The sequence below is a fragment of the Oryctolagus cuniculus genome, chromosome X (assembly GCF_964237555.1).
Source record: "Oryctolagus cuniculus chromosome X, mOryCun1.1, whole genome shotgun sequence".
In the NCBI taxonomy this organism is placed as follows: Eukaryota; Metazoa; Chordata; class Mammalia; order Lagomorpha; family Leporidae; genus Oryctolagus; species Oryctolagus cuniculus.
Window position 1 is genome coordinate 18206088 of NC_091453.1, and position 26436 is coordinate 18232523.

Sequence of the window (26436 nt, forward strand, 5' to 3'; positions counted from 1 at the left end):
TTTCAATTTAGACAATCAGAGATAACAATATTTCTAAGAAAAATGCCCTCACCCTGAAGTACAAAGACAACTCTAATGTCCCTGATTTATTAAGAGAAGTGAGTAACACTTGTTTCCTAATATAGAAAGAAATTTTAATGTCTTTCAGCATGGAGTTTATCAGGTTAATTCCATTCAGGAAGCATGTGCTTCATAATACTTGTGTGCTTATAGAAGCCATGAATTATGATTTTTCTGGGGAAATTCTATATCCTAGGAAGTAGTTGATTAATAAAAGTGATTGGTAGCAGGCGCCAGTCTCAACTCTTAGAAAAACTTTGTGAGGGTTTGACCCTTTCTCTCCACTCAGTAGCACTTATATAAAGTAAAATACCGGTGCTTTGGGGCACACAGACACACGCATGCACACACATATTTTGGGAGAGCTAGTGATTTGAACATACATTTAAAATTTCCTTTTTAAAAATTATTTTTTATATGAAAGAGAATGAAAGTGATTGATCTTCCACCTGCTGGTTCATTCCCCAGATGCATGCAACAGCCAGGGCTAGTCCAGGCCTGAGCTAGGAACTAAGAAGCCCATCTGGACTAAGTACTTGGGCCACTGTGACCCGCCTCCCAGGGAACGCGCTAATAGGAGCTGAAGTCAGCAATGCAGCCAGGACTGGAACCTGGGCACTTTGATATGGGATGCGGGCACCTTAAGTGTCTTAACTGTGCTCCAAATACTAGCCCCAAGCTTCCTTTATTTATTCTTTTTTTGTAATATATGACAAGTATGCTTGGTATGTAAACTGATTAATATAAGGCTATCAGCTTCTTCCAATGAACTGAAAAGTCAAACTATGATACTTTTTTCCTCCATCCAGATTATAGAAAATTCTTTTTTGTTCAAAAATCCCCGAAGAAAAGGAAAGGAAACACTTCTGTTTAGCTTTGATACTGAAATTTCAAGTAATTTCCTAAGCTATATTGTTTTAATTATGTTCAAGATTGGCATTTCTTTCTTTCTTTCTTTTTTTTTTGTTTCGACACGCAGAGTGGACAGTGAGAGAGAGAGACAGAGAGAAAGGTCTTCCTTTGCCGTTGGTTCACCCTCCAATGGCCGCCGTGGCCAGCGCGCTGTGGCCGGCACACCGCGCTGATCCGGAGCCAGGATCCAGGTGCTTCTCCTGGTCTCCCATGGGGTGCAGGGCCCAAGCACTTGGGCCATCCTCCATTGTCCTCCCAGGCCACAGCAGAGAGCTGGCCTGGAAGAGGGGCAACCGGGACAGAATCCGGCACCCTGACCAGGACTAGAACCTGGTGTGCCGGCGCCGGAAGGCGGAGGATTAGCCTAGTGAGCCATGGCACCAGCCTAAGATTGGCATTTCTATTTGCTGCTTTTGAACCCCATTTTCAGCTGCAATGTGCCATTAACAATAATCAACATTTTCAGTAGTTTATAGTTTTCACCGTGATAACACCAACTCTTTCATCAAAAGACCATTATTCAACCATCTAATGATAAATCAGACTTGGCGGTGTATGTCATGCCTATCTATCCCATGTAGTTTAATCCTCAGGCAACTAGAATTTATAGAAGACACAGCATTAACTAAGAGGGGTAAGGAAAACTATCTGTTTTCATTTGAGAATCTTTGCTAATGCTTCTAAGGTTCCAAAGAAAATGACATGTCAAGGAGTTTTGAGTGACTTTTGAGAATGAATGTAGGGCCGGCGCCGCGGCTCACTAGGCTAATCCTCCGCCTAGCAGCGCCGGCACACCGGGTTCTAGTCCTGGTCGGGGCACCGGATTCTGTCCCGGTTGCCCCTCTTCCAGGCCAGCTCTCTGCTGTGGCCAGGGAGTGCAGTGGAGGATGGCCCAAGTGCTTGGGCCCTGCACCCCATGGGAGACCAGGAGAAGCACCTGGCTCCTGCCTTCGGATCAGCGCAGCGCGCCGGCCGCGGTGACCATTGGAGGGTGAACCAACGGCAAAAGAAGACCTTTCTCTCTGTCTCTCTCTCTCACTGTCCACTCTGCCTGTCAAAAAAAAAAAAAAAAAAAAAAAAAAAAAAGAATGTAGTTTATCACATTGGGGCTGAGGCTGTAAAAATCTCCTGCCTCATTTTCCAAATCTGTCTGTCTTTGCCTCATGTACCCTGAAGGTTACGTGCAACGTGTGCTCTTGCTTAAAAGTAGAGAAGGGTAGTCTGACTGACATTGGATTTTTGGTGAGCAACAAACAAACTTCAGTTTGGTTAAGGCATTAAAAAAATGAACAAAGAAGCAACACATATTTGAGTGATATGACAGCTAAGAAGCTTTCAGAACAATTTCCACCTGTTTTTGAAAGCGAGATCAGAAATCTAAATTCAAATTATAGTTTGTTCTTTCTTCTTCCACAGCAAATATAGTTCAGAAACATGAAACATATTTCCTTTAATGATTTAATATCTCGTACTTTCTCAGGATAAGGATTTTATATAGGAATTTTCATTGTATGCTACTGCAGACATAAATAAAAAATGTATAAGAGGTAATGGATGTAACTTTGCCCTCAACCAGACTTATTATTCTAAGAGGCATTTTATTAAATCTCTGACATCAAATTATTTTTTTAGTCACAGGATTATTCTTTATCTTCAAAGTAATTTAAAATATCCACTTACTCAAAGTTTTAATATTTATCTACCTTAGGTGAAGAAAAATATGAATCCATATATTTATTAAAATTCTGGAGTGGCTTTATAGGCATTTACAAGGTAAAATAAAATTTTATTTATGAAACAGCATAAGCCAAATAAGTTATATCAGAACATTATCTAACCTTATATCTAAAAGTAATCAGGAAAAAAAAATCTAACTTTGCATTGCTTTTACATTCTATCACAAGCCATGAGGACATCTGGGATAATATAGTCAGGTATCATTCTAAAGAAATTATCTCCAAATGATCAAACTAAGTCACCATGCATTGTAGAGGAGCAAATAAAGTCAGAGGAGGAACCCCGGGGCAGGTGTTTCGCACAGTTCATACAAGAAGGAGGAATTCCACAAGATATAAAGTGCTGCCACCATCTACTTATGCACTAGAGCAGCAAAGTAGATCAAATCTCACATCCAACCAGAAAAACAAATGAGGCAGAACGGCGAGGAGGAGGGGAAAGAACGAACCTTTGTTTATTGTGATTTGATTTTAGAATTATTTTCTAACCTAGGATATATTATCACTTTTCCATCACAACTTCAGAAACATGAAAACAATTTAGTTAGTCTAAAGAATCAATCATGCCATTCTAACACTCCAAATTGTATTTGAGGTACTAGTAAAGGTCTTACATCAAATCAAAAATAAGCAACTATATAACACACAACTCCACAATAGTTCAGGAAAATTGTATCAAGTATTGAGAATAAATTTTAGGAGCCTCCTGGACTTGGAGAATATGATTCTCCCCAAGACTCCAATTAAATAAAAGTCCATTTAAACAAAACTACCCTAAACTTCTGCTTTCACTGTTTATGCATATGGAACTTCATAGCAATAATTTTTGTTTCTATGAAAAACAATTCTCTGAAAATTGTGTGATCATTAACTATGACAAATTTAGCCATCTCATTTTTATTTTCACAGATCATGTTAGGAAGAAAGCTACAAAATGCCAGATTAACATTTTAAAATGTATTTGAAAGTAATGAAGGGAAACTGATTCAGTTAGCAACGCTAAATAAAACAGACAATCCATACAGATGCTTTCCCTGTAAAATATTAAATAAACACTCAAAATGGCAACTTTTTCAATTTAATAAACCAGTCCCTAACTTATTTCTCTGAGTCAAGTTCCTACTTGATCAAACCTCCGGTTTTTCTATGTAAGATTTTTTTTCTGGTGAAAAATATATACTTTTTAGAATATTGGGGTATTAAATGGAATTATAAATGACCTTTCTTCCCCTCTCTGCTTCTCTCTTCTTGCCCAAATGTTAAAATATACCAGACATCCTAAACACAACTATTTTATTTTATCCTCAGTTTATCAATTACAAGTCTAAGTGCTGAGAACTGTTCAACTGGAGCCACCGAAGTGCTAAAGCGGAAACACTTGACTTACTTGCCATTGTTTCATCAGCTCTCTCACTCCCTTGGAGTCTTCCGGGAGCCTCTCCTTATGGGTAGCATCCTGTAGGACGTTGGCAGTTGTTTCAGCCTCTGTAAGCCAGGCAAGAAACTTCTCCAGGTCCAGCGGGAACTGTTGCAGTAATCTATAAGCTTCTTCCAAAGTAGCTTCTCGCTCGTTCACTCTGCAAAGGAACAGATGCAGTTCTCAAACATCGGAATGGTGCGCTCAGTGAACTCCATGAGCGGAGCCAAGATGAACCATTGATAAAGCTCTTCCTTGAAGCAACAACCACTAAAGTATCCTGCGGTCTGTGTGCCTGTATTTGTATTGAACCGAAGGGCTTCTGAATGGGGAAAGTGTTAAAAAAAAAGAATGGCAATTACAGATCTCTACCAGTCCCCTCCAAAGAGAAAGAGTGCTATATATCATATGTGCACATATGCAAATACACACACTAATATCCCTAGGTGCGGGTGTGTGTATGAAGCTTTGGAAGTTTGCCAGTTCATATATGGACATTCCAAAATATTTTTTAAGCTCTGTAGTTTTATGCTGGGCAATTTTGAATGCATATTTTATTATGCTGCATGAGTTGACACCAGTCTTTATAGGTAAAACCCTAAAATCCCTACACCAGGCTTATCTTAGATGTCACCCTGGGGCAGGAAACAAGGACTGGACAGACAAGAGAAAAGTTGAGAATATACAAACCTAGAGTTAAAAGGTGAACAATGGAGGGGGGAAATATAGAAAGAGATCAGAGAGCAGAGGTAAAAAACACTAACAAGGAGAAAAATAACAGTTCATAGAAACTATTATGCAAAAATATCATTTCGTATGACATCAGTTTGTTCTAACTATTGTATCAGCTTTATATTTTATTACCTCATAATCAAACCAGCGAGAATATTGTCTATGAGAAAAATGTTATGTGTAATGGAAAAAGTATAGACTGAGCTGGGTTCAATTCCCAGTGTCCCTTACCAGTTGCATGATAGAGCCAGTTAGTAACCTCTATGTATCTGTCGCTGTGATCAGAATTAAACACAAAGACACATGGAAGGTTGAATGCCTCACATGTCATACAATCACATATTATAGTTATTAAAAAATCTTAGCTCCTTTTGCCCACGTCCCATTATTCCATTCCTCTAGTATTTTAAAAATGATGAAGCAAATTCCCCAATGATATAAAAATCTAAAATAAATGCTTCATATTTCCGATACTATATATATAACTCATATATTGCAGATACCCCCCCCCACACACACACGCCTTCAGCAAATATCTACATAATAATAGCTTGGGAGGAAAAACTGCCTGAAGCAGTAAGAGTCCCATCTAAAAAGATGCAGGTAAATTTTGTCTGCTAGGAGGGAATTAGTACTCTATTTAAATGCCTTATTTGCCTTCTACTACTACACAAATACTTTCTGGGATTCAACAAAGCTAAAAACGGATTTTCGAAAATTGAACACTTGACTATGATACAAACTGCTTGTTAAGATGTGATTGTCAATAATTATGCAAAACTGCAATTTATTTCAGCAGCAACTTTATCATGGGATGTGCAAACCAGGCAATAAACAACTCCTGCAGAGCCAGCGGCAGCAAAGCCCCCGGAAGAGCTGTTTATTCATCAGGGGTGAGGTTTTTGCTGAGCACACAGTCTTCCACAGTGTAGTTTCGGCGCTCATACTGGATAAAAATCTTCTGTCTGCATTAACTGGTGGAGGGTAGAATAGGTTTATGAGGATACTGCGATTGGAAAAAGGAAGCATTGCACTAAGCTATTTATCAACTCCTAAATAAACTTTAATACTGCACAGTTGAAAGGTAGCATAGCATTCTGGTTGGGCAAGCAAGCTAAACCTTAAATAGTTCAAGGGCTGTCCTGCTGGCTTATCTTGCTTCCATCAGTACTCTCGCAACGAGAAATATCAAAATTGTCATTTACTTATCTTTGTATTTATCATGATTTTAAAAATTCAAAATGGCTGCAGCAGCTCTGAGCATACTAATGACACAAGCAGGCCTTCGATGTGCAGATGGAACCATGTGTAACTGCTGACAACTGACCGTTTCTGACCTACAAGAGGAGCAATTTCATCCAGTTTGTGCTCAGACTCACTCCATCTCCAGCCTCAAATTTGGAAGAGAAATAAGCTGTCACATTGTGGAAGACAAATGCAAGGTTAGACACTGACATATTTTCTCACATACTCCAATTTCAAACAAAATAAGGAGACAACGTGAAATTCTGCCACGACACAGGGAAGCAGAGAGAATTAGAGATTGCGCATTTTATTATCAGCACCATCTTCACTCTGAGCTGTACTCAGGCATCTTAGCGCCTCTCTCCTTAAAAGAGAAACACCATTCACTCTCTGTCGCCAGAGAAAGCAGTAAGTAAGGTTCCAAGAGTTAATTGCAAAATATGATGCCTATAAATCAGATGAAAGTGTTCCACTCAGACAATCAGATCTTCAGTCAAATCCACCTGGTGAGCTGGCTGCTTTGTAAATGAAGCCCCAAGGGATGGTAAGGGATGGTTTTCCTAAATGGTACCCTTGTGGTCAGAAGTATTGACAACATCAAGCTATTTTCTAATTTGGGAAATAATGTTTAAAAAAATTCAGTAGCAGTAACAGCAGAAAATCTCTTCAAATGAGCTCCTTTGCAAGCCTCTTTGATCATAGGTGAGGTTGTTTTTTTACTTATGTGGGTGCTTTAAGGTTTCAATCTTTCTCCCGGGATCCATGTATAAATACTGAATCACTGATTTTCCTAGTGCCAAGTATAGACTAGAACTGAGTCAAGGGTACTCAATCTCCATACTTGTGTCTCAAAATATTTGCTAAAGATAGCTTAGAACTTTTTTAAAAATATTATTTATTTATTTGAGAGGTAGAGTTACAGAGAGAGAGACACACACACACACACACAGAGGTCTCCCACCCACTGATTCACTTCCCAAATGGCGGTAACGGTCAGAGCTAAGCTAACCTGAAGCCAGGAGCTTCTTCGGGGTCTCCCACACAGGTGCAGGGGCCCAAGGACTTGCATGACCTTCTACTGCTTTCCCAGGTGCATTAGCAGGAAGCTGCACTGGAGGAGGAACAACTGGGAAATGAACTGGCTCCCACATGGGATGCTGGTGCCACAGGCAGAGGCTTAGCCTATTACGCCACAGTGCCGGCCTGTTGCCTAATTTTTAATTTTCTTTAATCACATGGCTGTAATAAGAATCATAAATAAAGGATAAGCTTAGAACAAAACTAAAGATTCTTAACACAGATTATTTTAAGATTCTTTTGTCGGGGTTACCAAACTATAGACTGTGGAGAAAATTTTAAATTCTTTCTATTCCTTTAAATTATTTTTAAATTTTATTTGAAAGGAAGACACACACATACACACAGGTTTTCCACCTGCTGGTTTACTTCACAAACGCCCTTAACAACCAGGGCTGGGCCATGCCAAAGCCAGCAGCCTGGAAGTCAAGTGGGAGGAGAGGGAGAAATGCCTGCACACCCAGGCTAAAGCCAGGAACTCCATGTGGGACTTCTATGTGGATGGCAGGAACTCAAGTACTTGGGCCATCATCTGCTGCCTCTTAGGTGCATCTACAGGTAGCTGGATGGTAAGCAGAGTAACCGGGACTTAAACCAAGCACCCCAATAGAGGCTGCAGGCACACCAAGCAGAGGTTTAACCCACTGCACAAGTATACCAATCCATCTCTTTTGCTTCTTATGTATTAACTTGGCCCATAAGAAATGGCTGACATTCAACTAAACAGAAAATCTGGGCTCTTAGACATTTTTTCAGAGATACCATGGTGTGTGTGTCTGTAATGACAGACCAGAGAATATATTTATCTGATTGTCTCATTAATAATCAGTTCTTGAAAAATGGAGATGCTAACCACATGCCTTCTGTGAGTCTGCACCTTCACATGCAGCTGTCTCTGGATGAGCACGTTTCTGGCAGCTGCGGCATCATACTAAGCTTTATAGCTTCAGCGTTTTGTCCCTTCAATAGATTCTTGCAGGGTTATAAGTGTGTGTGTGTGTGTGTGTGTGTGTGTGTGTGTGAGAGAGAGAGAGAGAGAGAGAGAGAGAGAGAGAGATTAAAGAAAGGAAGTAAATGCAGTTTTAGAAAAAAGGCTCCATCAGATATGGAAGGTGATTTTGTCCAGGTGTTTCTGTAAGTATGACAAATTGGGGAAATTCACAGCACTCAGTCTTCTGCTCAGTAACGCTTCCATCTGTGCCCTGGTGTTGTCCTGGAGTAACCAAATCACATACTCTGAATCTTTCCTTCCTGGCTGGTTGGCATTTTAGCCACAATAATCTACTATGATATTTTTAGGATAAGGATTATAAGATCACTATTTTGTTCCTTTTTTTTTCTTTGTGGTATAGAGATCAGAGGGAAGGAATGCCTTAATAGCACCTGGACTTTAGATCAAAAAGTTTCTTGCAATGTCAGACACATAGAATCAGAGTTAACCTGAAGTTCACATTCTCTGTAACCATAACTTTCTCTACTATTTTGCTAGTAAATAAATTACATTCTGACGTTTAAAAATAATTTTATATTGTATCTGCAAGGAGCAGCTAGAATTTTGTTACCTATGGATATGTAACACTTTGCATAAAAGATTCCTTCTCCTTCCTAGCAATTCTGTTAGCAATTTGCACTAACGAGAAGCACAAATCTAAGCAAAAGCCATCAATAATGGATGGATTAGCACTCCATCAGTTCCTTTGCTGCCCACTATGAGATAGTGGCTTTATATGTCCTTGGGTAACAGCCTCATAGAAATATGACTACAGAAAGGTGTGACAATGAGAAAATGTTTGTCTTTTCTCCTTTGTTATCTAGCTGTCAAGCGAGAAATACACTCTCTCCTTTGAATTTAACTATTGATGCTTGCTTTTCATTCATAGTACAAGGGATCAAAGATCTAAGGTACAGCACAGAAGGTAATCTTTAAAACTGATGCCCACACAAGTCTTTAAATGTTTTAAAACATATTCAGTTCTTCTCTCATTTTCTCATGAGGTATTTACATTATACGACCTGCAGACGGCTTCTCTTTTCTTTGGATACTTTATTAAGTTGGCTATTTCATTCCCTTCAAGAGGCTTGACTCTCTTCACAGATAAGAATGAAGTTTATATTTAAAACTTATTTCCACAAGTTTGCCAACATCTCAATCTTTCATCATTCATTCACCTGTGTATCTTTCTATTCCATACTATTCTAGGTGATGCTGACACAAAATCAAATAGGATGTAGAACTTGGCATTTAACACAGCCAAACTTGACTTCTACCAGTCAAGTCTGGTACAAGAGGCAGATAGGTAAACATTTAAATATAATTACAACATGATTAGGGCTATAAACCGTCTGATTTCTTACCAGTAGCTAAAATGTAGCACGTATCGCATATATTCATGAATTGTTTTTCTCAATTTGCCTAAAGAGTGATACATGGATCTTAAACACTTTTGTCCTTTCCTAGAAGTGGAATCACCTAGCTGGGCTCCCATTCAAAGTACCATGATTGGGGGTCAGCGCTGTGGCACAGCGAGTTAGGCTGTCGCCTACAGCACCGGCATCCCATATAGGCGCCGGTTCTAGTTCTGGCTGCTCCACTTCCGATATGGTCTGGGAAAGCAGTGGAAGATGGCTCAAGTCCTTGGGCCGCTGCACCCGAGTGGCAAACATGGAAGAGGTTCCTGGTTCCTGGCTTCAGATCAGTGCAGCTCTGGCCATTGTGGCCATTTGGGGAGTGAACAAGCTGGTGGAAGACCTCTCTCTCTCTCTCTCTTTCTACCTCTGCCTTTCTGTAACTCTACCTTTCAAATAAATAAATCTTTTTTTAAAAAAGCACCATGATTAATGCTCAATAACAGTTTATCTAATTGAACTGATGCTCATAAAAATAAGAAACCAGTTAGATAAACAGTATCGATGATCTGTGGTTTCATTTTGCTGTAGTCACTTGTAGCATTAGTCACCTATTTAACCAAATGAAGACTGTTTTTAAAATTTTTAGTTTTTAAAGATTTATTTATTTATTTGGAAGGCAGAAAGCAAATGAGCAAGTGAGAGAATATCTTCTACCTACTGCTTCACTCTCTAAATATCCAGGTCAAAGCTAAGAACCAGGAGCTCCCCCCTGGCCGCTTGCATGGGTGGCATGAACCCAGATACTCGAGCCATCACTTGCTGTCTGTCAGAGTGCACATTAGCAGCAAGCTGGACTCAGAAGCGGAGGAGTCAAGCCTCAAACAAGGCACCTATATTTTTTAGTTTTCAAGCTGTTCCACAGGTAGAATATTCTTTGATACTGTCAATAATTTGATCAGGTTCATGGGGCAGGTTGTGCCATGTGTCACCCTGGATGGAGTTCTTGGATCTTGATTTCAGCCTGGACCCACTGCAGCTGGTGCAGGCATTTGAGAAATCAACCAGAAGATGGAAGATCACTCTCTTTCTGTTTCTCACTTTCGAATAAGCAAATTAAGAAGTAACCAAAGTAAGTGGTATGTATCGGTACTGGAAACACCCAATCTAGGGCACTGCACTCTAAGACATTATTTCTCAAGGTAGATTTGCCCAATATCTCTATGAGGTAACTTTAATGGACAGTAATATGTTTTCTGTGATTATTATTTGAGTTAGGATTGTGGGGTATATGTGTGTTTAGACAATAGAAATTAATATTCGTTTTTTTATCATCTTCAACTGCCATCTCAGGAAACTATTAGAGTAAACACTACACTATGGACTTGGGGTAGATTTGATAATTTTATTCAAAGGGAGGTATTACAGGCAATAATCAAATGTTTTGATTTTTATCACATAGTAGAAAAACATAGTACATATAATGGTGGCCTTTTCATAAATGGTAACTTAATAAATGCTTGTTAATGATAGAGATCATTGGGAAGTCCATGTGTTTTGGGAAATGTTTAACATGAAAATTACCTAATATGAAAATCTCCTCACAGACTTCTTAGAAATTTTAAATATATTTAATAAAATAAATATGGTTTATAAGGTCAAGTGAGAAATTAATCTCTCAAAGTGACTATATCTTGGTAGAATCTAAAAGAATCATCCTTTTAATTTTAAACCCATTTTAATGTCTGATACGACTTCCAGGACAAAATGTGAGATTACAAATAGCTTGAGCTTATTAAAAACCTCATCAAAATAAAGATTTAAAGTTTCTTGTGCTCTAACTTTTAATTACTAGAGGGGAGAACAGCATGTAAAAGATCCAGATACTCTGAATTAAAGTGATGACCTTTCAAAAGATCAATTAAAATTTATGAAGAATGTTATTGTAAATTAATGTTTTTTTTTTTTCGATTAGAACTACAACACTAAAGCAATGCATCTGAGGGCTGTGCCTAGTTTCAAGAATTCTCTGACTTATGAAATGTCACTTATTATAGTCTCATTGTCATCATCACTGTTATTCATCATCATTAACTTACTGAAAATTCCTTGAGATCATCGATACTGTTTATCTAACTGGTTTCTTGGCATCTAACAGACACTCAATACATTCAGTTAAAACTACTATGACTCTGGCACATGCTCTCAAAATTAGAAAAAAACTTGAAATTATCTCTTGATGTAAGCTTATTGAACAATAATTTCTATACAATTTTCAAGTTTACATAGTGCTTCCAAAAATTATTTCAGGTGAAACTCATAATACTTTATAGATCTTTTTGTTACAGAAAACTTAGTCTCTACTAAACTACTTATTCAGTTGCAGCCAAGGAGTTTAAAACTGAGAATGAACAAGTCTATGACCAAAATTGTGTTTTGCTTTGTATGAGTTATAGATACTAAAATCTTTGGAGTTTGTTCCTTTCGCCAAGCTTTAGATTATCAGCAAAAGGGAGATGGTGGATTCGTTTACTGGGCAACACATTGTAGTTGTGAATGACTGGATTTGTGTTACTCTCACATGAAAACTTAATGTAAACTATAGTTACCCTCACAGTCTGTGAAACACTATTGTGGTTTTCTTTCTTTTTTTTACCCATTATCTAATCTCCCCTAAACACTCTTCCCCAACCTTTCTCAGTCTCTAGTAATTATGATTTTAAGTTGAAATTGATTTTTTTTAGTTCCTACATTTGAGAGACTATACAGTATTTGTCTTTTTGAGTCTAGCTTATTTATTTAACATAATGACCTCTAGTTCCATCCATTTTGCTCCAAATAAATGGTTATCATTCTTTTATGACTGAATAATACTGCATTGTGTGTTTGTACCACATTTTCTTTATTCATTCGTCCATTAGTAGACATCTAGACTGATTCCATATATCAGCTATTGTGAATAGCACAGTAACAAGTAAGTATAAGAGAAGAGCTCAAAGCTTACAATCATAGTGATAAGGAGATGGAAGCATTCATTACCCTGTTATTACAGGCATACATTGTATATGTGTACTGAAATACCACACAGTATTCCAGGAATACGTATGATTACTGCGTGCTAATCAAAATTTTAAATGTTTAAGGAGACAGAAATGGTAACCACCATGGTTTGATTATTATGCATTGTATACATGTATTGAATCATTATACCATACCCCACAAGTATGTACAAATTAAAGAAACAAACCATTTTCTTTTAAAATGTTGAACTGCACTACTGTAGAGAATACTAATTCAATGTGTTTTAGAAATATTGCAGAAATAGAGCATTACATATACCCATTTTAGTCAATATTCACCTATTATTTGGGCAAGTTTTCAAACTGCATATAAATTTGACCCTGGCCCAGAGCCAAGTACTAAAAAGATCTTAAAAGTTATCCTGTGCTCTGTGGCGTAGCAGGTAAAGTTGCCTGAAGATTCAGCATCTCATATGGGCACTGATTTCAGTCCTGGCTATTCCACTTCCAACCCAGCTCTCTGCTCTGGCCTGGGAAAGCAGTAGAAGATGGCCCAAGTCCTTGGGTCCCCCACGTGGGAGACCTGGAAGAAGCTCCTGGCTTCAGATCAGCACAGCTCTGGCCATTGCGGCCAACTGGGGAGTGAATCAGCAGATGGAGGACCTCTCTCTCTCTCTGCTTCTCTTTCTTTCTGTGTAACTCTGACTTTCAAATAAATAAATAAATCTTTTTTTAAAAAAGTTATTCTGTCCCAGAACACATTTGGTGCCTGTCACCCAACATCCTCCCTGACTGCTTTTTACTACCCATAAACTTGAAGGACATCCTCTCTGTAGGTCTCCTCAGGTTCTGTCAAAAACATCCAGTGTGTCAGGAATGAGAATCGAACTTTGCAGCAGAATGCCAGAGAACTTCCTTTGCCACTTGACACTGATCTATTAATTGACAGCTTTTATGTAAAAGCATGAAATGGTTTCTAAACTATCCAATTTACCTTGCTCCAAGTCGGTATTTCTCCACCTTATTCACAGGAATATAATAAAAGACCTTGTCAAGTGCCCTGATGAAATGCAAATAGACTGCTGTATTTTGCTTACCTAAGAGGCTAAACATCTTTCAGTATAAAAAATTATATTTGCCTCCAACATATAGATAATACAGGTTGTATTTATCTGTGTATATGAGTGTAGCCATTTAATCTTTTCCAGAAATCAGTTCACATTTCTCTCATTGCTTCCACCTAAGTAGTATTTACTATTTTAAATATTTGGGGTAGCTACAGTAATATCTCCTGTGATTTTTATACAGAATTTAATCATTTTTGTCAACAACTGGCTAGAAGATAATTAATATAGCAATGGGAGAGGATGGAGAATAGAACGGTGTCACATAAGTCTTTTATACTTACAGAGATCATGTCATTCAATATACGTGGTGGAAATAGCTTATAACTGCAGTGATAATCATGGAATTTTATATTAGCCAATCTAGTAGATATTAAACATTTGCTTATTCCATTCAATCTTGTAAAAATGGCAACTGTATCACCAAGAACTAGATTATGTCCTCAGAGAACATTGCTATTTCATTAATTCGCAGCTCATATTTTGCTTGGAAAAATATTTAGCCAACTTCTATGGACGTCAACTAAAGTGGCATTCTGGAAATGGGGGGGTGGGGTGTATTTGACTACAGAGTGATTGAAGAATACTCCTGGCATTCCAGAGGGAGGGACTGCAGATCAGAGACTTCCTGTACAACCACCCTACAGCACTTCTGAAAGTCTCACTGGGCATTCGTAAGTGTGGAAAACTTGTTTGTAAACATCAGGAACCAGAACTTAACCCAATTTTCTACACAACTATAAAATATTTTTCTCAAGGCTTTAGTATGCATTTCATTTCTTAAAAATGCAACTAACTACTGTGAAAATCTAAGGAAAATTTTACTTTTTGTTGTGAGGAATTTCATCAAGAGTTATTCAGTATTTTGGAAAATTACATTATGATCAGCAATGCCACACATGGTACAATAATGTCACTGCGTTGGTCGATATTTTGTGTGTGGTATCATCGCTGAAAAACTTCATCCACATGATCCCATCTGATGAAGCCCAATGTGTAGTTATCTGTGTATATGCATGGAGCTGTCTCTTTTATTAAATTACCAGTTTAATCTTTCCAGGAAACCAGCTCCTATTTTTCTTACAGCCTCCCTCATGATCCTATCTGCAGAATCACATGCTAAAATATGTACATACTAAAATATCTATTATTTTATATAAATGACTTATTTCTCTTTAAAATTGAAGTTATGGCATCATTTAAACATTGTATGAACAGGTAAGGCATATTACTGACAAATTTTGTTTCACAACAGTAGGGAAGGTGTTACAAAGTACTTGTTACTTTGAGGAAAGCAAAGAGGTGGTACTGGCTCTAAGACGTTTGAAAACCACTGACACAGAGCCACAGGGAAATTTCAAGATGAAGGATATTATACTGAAAATAAATAGAATTTTTAAAGAGATAAATGAGGATGTTTCCCTCCTGTGCTTCCAATCTCTGATCCTTACAGCTCCATAGAGAATGAAATAGCATTTTAGAAATTGCTCTCTTTTACAGCCAGCTGTGACTATGAAGTGAACCAGAGGTCTACTTCATCTCCGAATCTGAATTAAAAGCAGCCAACCCTTGAGTCAGTTCCGAGCCTACGTTCTTGATTACATTTGACACAATCATCATCATCATATCTTAAGCCTCAAATCAGCCTGACAGTGCTCGACTCAGGGCTGCTTCTCTCAATTAGTTGAAAATTGCAGCCCAGCTCATCTTCCAGGGAATCCGTTTACATTTACAGTCTTGCTGTGGGTGGGAAGGCAAGGAACACGAGAGGAGGAGCCAATCAACCTTCGCACGTAGAAACCGATTCTTTTAACTTCATCTAAGTATGGTAAACCTGCTTTGACAGGAGTGAAAAAGAGGAAGATTTCTTTTTTATTACTTTTGTAAGAAAAATACACACAAAGTATAAGACAACTCTAGAGTGTGGACAAGAAAGGGGAAAGGAAAACACACTATGAATAGTTGTGCAGATTATATTCCAAACCAGAGTTTTCAGGAGGGACAGTCTTTTCTGTAAAAGATGCATTTGTTTTTGACAGGCAGAGTGGACAGTGAGAGAGAGAGACAGAGAGAAAGGTCTTCCTTTGCCGTTGGTTCACCCTCCAATGGCCGCCACGGCTGGCACGCTGCGGCTGGCGCACCGCGCTGATACGAAGGCAGGAGCTGGGTGCTTCTCCTGGTCTCCCATGGGGTGCAGGGCCCAAGCACTTGGGCCGTCCTCCACTGCACTCCCTGGCCACAGCAGAGAGCTGGCCTGGAAGAGGGGCAACCGGGACAGAATCCAGCACCCTGACTGGGACTAGAACCAGGTGTGCTGGCGCCGCAAGGCAGAGGATTAGCCTAGTGAGCCGCGGCGCCAGCCGTAAAAGATGCATTAAAATAATTCGCAACTAATTGATAGCTACTTGTAATGTGGACAAGAATTAACATGAAGGTCCTAGGCAGGAACTTGCAACAACATGAAACGTAACACGCTCATACTCTGTCCATGTGACACAAGTGCTACTCTGTATATCCGGTAGGAAATTATTTCTCTTCTGTATTTCTAGGGGCGAAATAATCCAGGACTTTTAAAATCAATTTTATTTCCTCAATGAAGATACCTTGCTAGGCAGATCAAGCCACCTGCACGCACTATGGAGAAAAAAACAAAACAAACAAACAAACAAAAACAAAAAAAGGACAACATCAAGGCAGCCACACTCCATAGCGGCTGTGCTGAAGATTTGCTCTGATAGCAAGATCCTTATTGCCATCTCTAAGGGGGTAACAGTACAGGTGTGGAAGAGAAGATAAGGCAAATGAGAGCACCAGGAGTCCAAAGAAGTAGAAAAAAACACCTAGAAGTAGGGAATCTGGAAAAACCTAGAAAAGCTAGATGATTCTGGAGAGGGCTGAGATAAGAAGGCAAGTTGTGGTCACAGGGGATGGGAAAAACACGTGGGCAAACAAAGCAGAGTACCAGAACCCATGGGAAGGAAATGCCAAAAATGCAGAACTACCATGGAGATTCCAGCAGAGATAAAGAGGAATAGGGACAGGGGTTGAGTTCGGGGTAGGAACCCTGAAGAAGGGATAGAAACAACACATAAGAGGGTACAGTCAGGGCAACGTTTCTTTGAGTTAGTCCAAAGCATCCCAGCTCACCTGACGCTTAACATTTTCTCTAAGATATGACGTCATGAACAGCATTAATTCATGGATATCTCTAAAGAAGAAATACTTTTTCTTTTTATGGTATAGTTAATTTCTTTGGGATTTAAAATGGATTTTTAAAGTCTAGTTCCTGATGCAACTTTCAATCATTTTGTAGGAAATCAGGCAAGACTTTTAAAACACATGAATGTTCATTTCTCAAATAATAACATAAGTGAATTTTACCCCGAATATTTGTGATAAGTGTAATATTTAAAAACAACAATGTTGGTACATATTAATGAATTAATTTATGTCAACTCCTTTTGGGCTAGTCAAAAATCTTGGTACAGTTTAGAGTTTTTCTTAGTCTTCAAAAAAATAAAACTATTGGGGCCAGCGCTGTGGCACAGTGGGTTAAAGCCCTAGCCTGCAGCACCAGCATCCCATGTGGGCGCTGGTTCCAGTCCCGGCTATTCCACTTCTGATCCAGCTGTCTGCTATGGCCTGGAAAAGCAGCAGAGGATGGCCTAAGTACTTGGGCCCCTGTATCCATGTGAGAGACCCAGAAGAAGCTCCTGGCTCCTGGCTTCGGATTGGCGGAGCGATCTGGCGGCTGTGGCCATTTGGAGAGTGAACAAGCAGATGGTAGACTTCTCTCCCTCTCTGTCTCTACCTCTATATGTAACACTGTCTTTCAAATAAATAAAATAAATCTTAAAAAATAAATAAAATTATCCTCATAAGTAAATATTCTTCAACATTGTCAGAAAAAGTACACATTCACATTTTATTAAAACTACACCTTCCACTGTTTAAGTATTTTTTAAAAATATATAATTAATAAAGTTTGACAAAAATGATCAGAGAGGAGCTTTAGTAAAGAGAAATTCACATATTGAGTTTTACCTTGTCTCATTTCTCAAATGTTAGTATAGCTTAATTGTAAGGAAATTGGATTAGAAATCCTTTGAGTGACTGTTACTTACTTTACATTACGGATATCAAATTGTAAAGCATCTGGCTCATTCTTTTGTTAGTGTGATTTCTCAAATCAACAAAAAATACCTTGTAAAATATTTATTTATTTCAAAGGCAGAGTACAGAGAGAGAGAGGGACAGAGAGAGAAATCTTGCATCTGCTCATTCACTCTCCAAATGGCTGCAATGGCCAGTGCTGCATCAAACTGAAGCGGGGAGCCAGGAGCTTCTTCCAGGTCTGCCACAAGGATGCAGGGCTCCTAAGACTTGATCCGTCTTTCACTGCTTTTCCAGGATCATTAGCAGGGAGCTGGATCAGAAGTGGAGCAGCCAGGACTCCAAGCGATGCCTATTAGGATGCCAGTGCCATAGGCAGCAGCTTGACCCACTCAGCCACAACGCCAGCCCCAAGAAAAAATACTCTTTAGATGTCATCATCTAAGACCCTCACTGATTGATCAAGTGATTTGCTTTAGTTTGTTTCAGGATATATGTTAGTGACAACATTGATGATGACACAGCACTTTAAAAATCCAAACAAGTTGACCACTAAACAATTTGATCACTTCTCTAAAATGATCATGGAAACAAAGTTATAAACCAGTTTTTCAAAAAGATTTATTTATCATTTATTTATTTGAAAGGCAGAGTGACAGAGTGAAACAGAGAGACAGTCACACACACACACACACACACATACACACACACACAGAGAGAGAGAGAGAGAGAGAAACTGACTGATTCTCTAACTGCTGGTTCACTCCTCAACAGCCAGGGCTGGGCCAGGCCCAAGCCAGGGTTCCAGGAAGTCCCTCCAGGTCTCTCAGGTGGTGCCAATGACCCAAGTACTTGAGTCATCATGGGCTGCCTTCCAAGTTGCAAATTAGCAGGGAGCTGGGCTGGAAGTAGAGGCAGAACTCCGCCCCAGCACTCTGATAAAGATTACAGGTATCCCAAGCTGAGGATTAACTCACTGCACCACTAGGCCTCATGAACACTTTTGTTAGCCAGAGAACTGGATTAATTTTTCATTTGCTGCTCCATTTTCCTTATGTTGCTGTAGGAGCTCTGTGAATGACACGAAGTCAAATCTACCACAGCAATAGCGGTGCCAGGAGGGAGGTGACTTTACGGGATAACTGCAGTACATTGTACTTGGAAATATCCTTGAAGATCACCTGAAAACTTAATTGACACAGGATGACATGGCACATCTAGGAAAGATGAGCGCCATTCGGAATCACAGAGCTGCTGAGTTTGATCTATCTGCTCACTACTTGGAGTAAATCAAATTGGTGAATTTCATTTCGAAAATGTTAGAGGTGATTACTTAGGCAGTCACTGCCTCCCTAAGTAACTTGCCTGCTGTAATCACAGCAAACAGGGTCAGAGTGTATTGCTACCCTGCCTTCTCTTAGAGACCACCACACATGTCACTCGGGCATGTTCCTTCCTGAACACACGACAGAAGAAAAACGAAGAGGTACTCGCTGTTCCCTTTCATATGTATGACACTTGTACTATTATATGAGCAGAGTTTTAGGACGAAGTTTCCCAATTAGCTCACTGTTAAACAGTTTGAGTTGTTAGAGGAGAAATGCTATTCTGGATAGGTAAAGTAGTAGTTTTTCATACGTGCTGTGGAATTGAAGTATACTGATTTGCACATGCATTTTTATTTCTCACTTGAAAATAGGATCATAATTTCCCCCACCTCATCACGTGTTACATGTTTCCTTAAGCGTGCACACATACACACACACACACACACACGTAAGATTTTGTTTATTTTATTTGACAGGCAGAATTAGAGACAGAGACAGAGAGAGAGACAGAGAGAGAGACAAAGATATCTTCCATTCGCTGATTCACTCTCCAAATGGCCGCACTGACTGGGACGGGGGCCAGTCCAAAGCCAGGAGCTTCTTCTGGGTCCCCCAGGGGTGCATCAGTGGCAGAAGCACTGGGGGCATCTGCTGCTGGTTTCCGAGGTGCATTAGTGAGCTGGATTGGAAGTGGAGCAGCTGGGAGTCGAATTAGTGCCCATATGGGATGCCAGTGCCGCAGGCGATGGCTTCACCTACTACACCACAATGCTGGTCTCAAGCATGTATGTTTTTAAATATTTATTTATTTATTTGAAAGGCAGAATTACAAAGAGGAAGAGAAAGAGAGAGAGAGAGAGAGAGAGAGAGAGAGAGAACGAACAAGAACACTGGAGTGCACTTAAGCCACCTGCTGCTGCTTTCACAGGCACATTAGCAGGGAGCCGGACTGGAAGCACAGCAGCCAGGACTTGAACTGGCACTGTGATACGGGATGCGGGTGCCACAGTCATCAGCTTAACTTGCAGCACTACACTGCCAGCCCCAAGCATATATTTTTAAGTGGCTCTTAAAACTTGCAACAAGCGATAGAGCTGCAATTATTTTAATCTTCATGCAAAAATGTGATAAAAATAACCTTGGTATCAGAACAAATAAAATCGCATTTCTGTTTTGTTAGTGAAATACACATTCAAATGATACAATAATAGCATTAGATAAATGTGTAATAGTAATTCTGTGAAGGAAATGTGAGAAAATACGAGCTCATGAGGCTGGCACTATGGCCTAGCAGGTTAAGCCACTGCCTGCAGTGCCAGCATCCCATATGGGCACTGGTTCAAGTCCCAGCTGCTCCACTTCCAATCCAGCTCTCTGCTGTGGCCTGGGAAAGCAGTAGAAGATGGCCCAAGTGTTTCGGCCCCTGCACCTGTGTGGGAGACCGGGAAGAAGCTCCTGGCTCCAAATCAGCGCAGCTCCGGCCGTTGAGGCCATTTTTGGAGTAAACCAGTGGATGGAAGACTCTCTCTTCGTCTTTCCCTCTCTCTCTCTCTGCAACTCTAGCTCCTAAATAAATAATTAAAAAAATATTTATTAAAAAAAAGAAAGTAAAACTTAAATTCAAACGGTGTCAGTTACATGTGCACTAGTGTGGATACTTTATTATGAAAATATTTTAAGATGATAAAACTGATGGTGACATGTTTTTGCCATTTTCTGATTAAATGCTTCAGTGAGAATTAAACACTGACCCTTGGTCAGGCGCTGCCATCGGTACGCATATTTGGGGATGGTAAACAAAATTTTTGCACGTGCCTATGAATCGGCATTCTAGGAAAGCCCAATAATCTCTTTTCTGAGAAGAGGCAAATTATTATATTCACATTGGCTTTTATTCCTTCTGACACATAATGGGATATTCTAAATATTTTTGTGATTAATTGGGGAATCTATAGAATTCTCTATTTACTCACACTGTATTGATGAGCTAATGTTTTCTTTTTTTTAAAAAAAATTATTTATTTATTAAGCACTCTGGCCTCAGAATCAGCCCTAAAGGCACTCGGATCTGGCTGAAAAGCCCATGAGAGTATTTCAGGCATGGAAAGCCAAGACACTCTGGCAAAAAGATCTCTGCGAGTGAGATCCCAGTGGAAAGAACAGGTCTTCAAAGAGGGAGGTGCCTTTCTCTCAAGGGAGGAGAGAACCTCCACTTTGACTATGACCTTGTCTAAACAAGATAAGAGTCGGAGAACTCAAGGGGCTTCCATAGCCTTGGAAACTCATGACTGGTGCATAGGGAGATTACTGATGCCATAGACAGGAGTGTCAATTTGTAAAGTCAACAACAGGAGTCACTGTGCACTTACTCCTCATGTAGGATCTCTGTCCTTAATGTGCTGTACACTGAGGCTTAATGCTATAACGAGTACTCAAACAGTATATTTCACTTTGTGTTTCTATGAGGGTGCAAACGATTGAAATCTTTACTTAATGTACACTAAACTGATCTTCTGTAAAAAAAAAAAAAAAGAAATTATCAATTCCCAACTTGACTCTCACTGGGATTAAACATGACAATAGGTCTGATCTGATTTCATCATCATTTAAAAAAAATCATCTATTATTTTTCACTTTATGTTTCTGTGTGGGAACAAACTGTTGAAATCCTTACTTAAGGTATACTAAGCTGATCTTCTGTATACTAAGATAATCGAAAATGAATCTTGATGTGAATGGAAGGGGAGAGGGAGTGGGAAAGGGGAGGGTGGTGGGTGGGAGGGACGGTATGGGGGGGAAAGCCATTGTAACCCATGAGTCGTACTTTGGAAATTTATATTCATTAAATAAAAGATTAAAAAAATTATTTATTTATTTTAGAGGCAGAGTTACAGACAGAGAGAGGGGGAGACAGAGAAAAAGTCTTCTATCTATCTGTTGGTTCACTCCCCAAATGGCCACAATGGCCAGAGCTGGGTTGATCTGAAGCCAGCTGCTTCTTTGGGGTTTCCAGGTGGGTACAGGGGCTGTGCCACAGCTTCAGGCCCTTAAGTTATATTTTCAAAGTTATACTGTAAGGCTCTACCAGGTAATTCATTTTGAAAAGCAAATTTGGCAAAACTGTAGTATATAGATAAACAAGATGGAGAGAACCTTGCTCTTCCAGGAAGAGTGGCAAATACTTGCTAGGATGTCCTCATGGACATATTAATATGCTGGGAAAGCTACAAAGGAGCTATGTAGTGATGAGAACTATTTGAAATACTAACAAGCAACATATCACCATACATGAGAACATTGTCAAAGAATTAGAGAATCCACATCATATAAATAAATGATGCTACAACATAAAGAATAAAAAGAAACAAAAGAAAAGAACCTGGAGAACAAAAAGGACAACTGAGAGGAAACCCGACATTTCTGTGTCAGAATTAACAGGAGCTGGTATCTAGAGCTTGGCAAAGTCACTGACTCTGTGTCGCAACATCTTTATCTGAATTATGAGTATCTTGATATTGAAGCCAGTGACAGGGATTGAAAGATGATGCAAAAATGGAATGCAGGCCAGCAAGTGCTGAAGAGGTTTATGTGTCTGCTAGTCATTTGACAAGCAGAGAATACCCCAGAAAGCCAACCCTAGCCTGATCAAGCTGTTCTACTCTATTAATTAAGGGTTTGCACTCGAGAACGAGTCCCAAACTACTACTTGGCCAGGGAGTCTGCAAAATCCTGCTAGGACTTTGCATTTCAACTCTGGTTCTTCAAACAGTTCTATTGAAGGGCTCTGGCTGCTTCTCCGAGTAGATGGGGTCTACGCGTCAGGAATGACTGCCGAGTGAGAAGAGTTGGCTGGCATCACTGTACCGCAGAAGTATTTTCAGGCTTATTCACACATATCAAGTGCTTGGCTGGGCTTTTGGAATTGTCTACCTGCCAAGATAAGTTTTCCTGTCACCAGCAGCAACCTAACAATTAGGCTAAAGTAATCATTAGCTGGGCGTGAATTACATGTTTTGCATGGGGAAAAAATGCCCAAACTATGAGTTAGCCCTATGCTATGAAAATGTTGACGAGGATAGAGTATCAAGGAGGGTTAATGGAGTTTGTTTCAGGAAAAAAAACCTGATTAGCAGATCCCAGTAATTATAGTAGATTTTGTTTTCCATTGCCTCTATTGTTTACTGCTATCTGCTAAAATAGAGACTTTGGTTAAGTGTAGGTTTTTTTCAGTAAAGGTACCCCAGGTTAGGTCTGTGATTTCTAAATCATTTTCCCTCCCTTCTCCTTATGTGAAATCTCAAGAAAAGACTCAATGGGATTCAAAGATGCTGTGTCAAAGAATCAATCACTTTCTTACTTTCTCCCTGTCTCCTCCCTCCCCCTCTCTCCCTCCTTCCCTTCCTCCATTACTCCCTACTTTCTCCCTCCCTCCCTCCATCCCTCTCTTCTATCTATCTATCTATCTATCTATCTATCTATCTATCTATCTCTACCTATTTACCTATCTACCTATCTACCTATCCATCCACCCACCCATCCATCCATCCATCCTCCCAGGAAAGGTACCTAAATTTCTAACAGAACATGAAGTGAGAATATTAGTCCTGAAGGAATAATAGATACTATATGTATCTTCCTTCAGCTGGTTCACCCCCCAAATGGCCCCAACTGCTGGGACTGGGCCAGGCTGAAACCAGAAGCCAGGAGCTTCTTCTAGGGCTCCCACATGGGTGCAGGGATACTTAGGCCATCCTTGGCTGGTTTCCCAGGTGCATTGAGAGGGAGCTGGATTGGAAGTGGAGCTGCCAGGACATGAAGCAGTGTCCATATGGGATGTTGGTGCTGCAGGTGCTGGCTTTACCCACTACACCACAATGCTGGCTCCCATCCAACCCATTATTTAATGCTTCTACAACCTTACAGGGAAGGCTATCCCATCTTTGGACAGCTGTATCACGAAAAATGCCTTTTTCTATCACACTGAAATACAGGTTCTTAGATATTCTTTATTGAAAAAATATACATATATGATGTATGTATATAGAAGCTCCCTGGCCACACCCAGCACACACCTCAGGGTATTCACTGAAAGTTCAAACACTCCACTAATCCACAGAGTCATAGTCCAAGATAAAAACCATCACAAGAAAAAAAAATAAACCAACAAGTATCTCCACAAATGCCTAAAAGTAAATGCAGCAATTGAAAAAAAATAGAATAAGGAAGACAATGTGACACCCCCAAAGGAACACAACAGCACTTCAATACTAGAATGTGAAAATGAAGAGACTGAAGAAATGCCAGAAATGGAATTCAAAAAATTGATCATAGGATTACTTAGAAGTAATCAGAAGCAAATCTACAAACTCAAGAAATCTGTAAATGACATGAAAGAAAATTTTTCTCATGAAATTGAGATTTTAAAGAGAAATCAAAATGAAATATTGGAAATGAATAATTCAATAGAATAAAAAATTAGGTAGAGAGTCTTAACAACAGAATTGATGCGGCAGAATAAAGAACATCTGAGTTAGAAGACAAATCTGGAAATTTTACAGTCAGCCCCCCACCAAAAAAAAGAAGAACTTAGAAAACTAAAAAACAGTATGTATATTTGAAAGGTGGAATGACAGGGAGAGAGGTCTTGCGGCCACTGGTTCACTCTCCAAATCCCTGTAACAGCCAAGGCTATGTGAAACCAAATTAAAGAGCCCAGAATTGTACCTGGGTTTCCTACGTGAGTGATGGGGATCCAAGTACTTGGGCAATCATGCACCTTTCCAGGTACATTAATAAGAAGCTGGATCAGAATCAGAGTAGCCAGGACTTGAACCAGAACTCTAATATGGAATGCAAGTGTCCCGAGAGACTGAACCTGTTGTGCCACAACACACACTCCTAGATTATATTATTTATCTAGTCAAATATCCCCTTAGCTTTCCTTTCCCACCACCCTATCATTGTGTTTGTGTTTTTTTTTGGGGGGGGGGATTGTGTGCTTAGGTGGTAGTGGGTGTGTTTGAAATAAAGAGATGGAGAGAGAGCATAAAACCCCTACATTATCTCCATATTCTGAATGTTTTTCATTGGTGTAGTACATTCTGCAAACTTTAATATGCATAGAAATGACTTAGAGACTTGAAAACTTGTCCAAAAATCTCAGTGCTCAATCTGAGTTAGTAGCATGTGGTAGGACCTATGAATTTATATTCTAGTTTATAAGTGATGCTAATGCTGCAAGTCTGAAGACAACACTTTGGGTAACGCTAGGATAGCAGGTACACTGATACTCTGCCAAGGTCCCATGCCATAGCTGATAGGAATACTGACTGCTAATAGCTCACAGCTGCCTCTCTCAGTATTTTACCTAGTTTTCCCTGGAAACATATAACTCTCCTCTTTGAGTCTAATTTAGGGAGCTCAGCCTAAGTCAGTTGGGTCCGTTTTTGCTTTACTTTTCTATTGAACTAATGTAGCGCCTAACATTTATATTTCATCTTTCAGTATTCAGCCCATGAGTCCAATTGTTGAAAACTCTCATACAGTGTGTTTCCCATTTCTCCCTACTTTGTATTGTTAGCAAATTTGGTAAGAATGCTATCTCTATCTTCATCCAAACTACTACTAAAAAAAAAAAAAAAACACTGGATGGCACAACACTGAGATTAGGTTACTGTGAAACGTTTCTAGAAATCTCCTTCCAAGTTGTCATGTACCCATTAAGTAGCAATGAACAGAGCGCAGGCCTCCCAAGGTACAGATATGAGGTGGAACAACAGCACTGCATAAATGGAAATCAACAGGTAGATTCATAGCTAAAGAGAACAATGCATTTTAGAATTTCTATTTTAATAAGAAATTTTGATACTATTACCTATTAATAAATTATATCTCACTACAAAAATGAATATTGTAAATAATCCTTATGAATTCATGATTTTTTCACTTAATATGTATCAGGATTAAAATTACACTTGGTCATCTACTGGGGGATTGGCTTCCTTTAAACATTTTTCAAAAGAGGTTGTGAATTCTTTTAAATATTTTTCAAAAGTTGAGTAACTCAGTTTCACTAGGTAAGTCTAAAATACTTACAATATAGAAGAAAAACACAGTCTCGTAGGAAAAGTATGATTTACTACAAGACCAAGCAACGTAGGTTATAATCAACAAAGGTGTTTAGGTTAGGTCCACCCTACTTGCTATGTTTGCACTGTGGCATGAAAACACTGACTGGACACAAGGTTACGTAAAGAGTATTCTAATTAAGGATATCATGAAGTCATGTGTAAAGCTGCATATCAGAAGATATTTAAAACACACAAC

At 39.3% G+C, this 26436-nt stretch overlaps 1 protein-coding gene across 18 annotated transcripts in view; it reads right to left on the reverse strand.

The window, feature by feature from the left end:
• DMD (dystrophin) overlaps positions 1 to 26436 on the reverse strand; it is a 2248405-nt gene that overhangs the window by 510939 nt on the left and 1711030 nt on the right. For all 18 annotated transcript variants that reach the window (XM_070067426.1, XM_051827673.2, XM_051827679.2 and 15 more), the window contains one exon: positions 4096 to 4285. In XM_070067426.1, coding sequence (XP_069923527.1) covers positions 4096 to 4285 — 190 coding nt within the window. The remainder of the gene's footprint in view (positions 1 to 4095; positions 4286 to 26436) is intronic.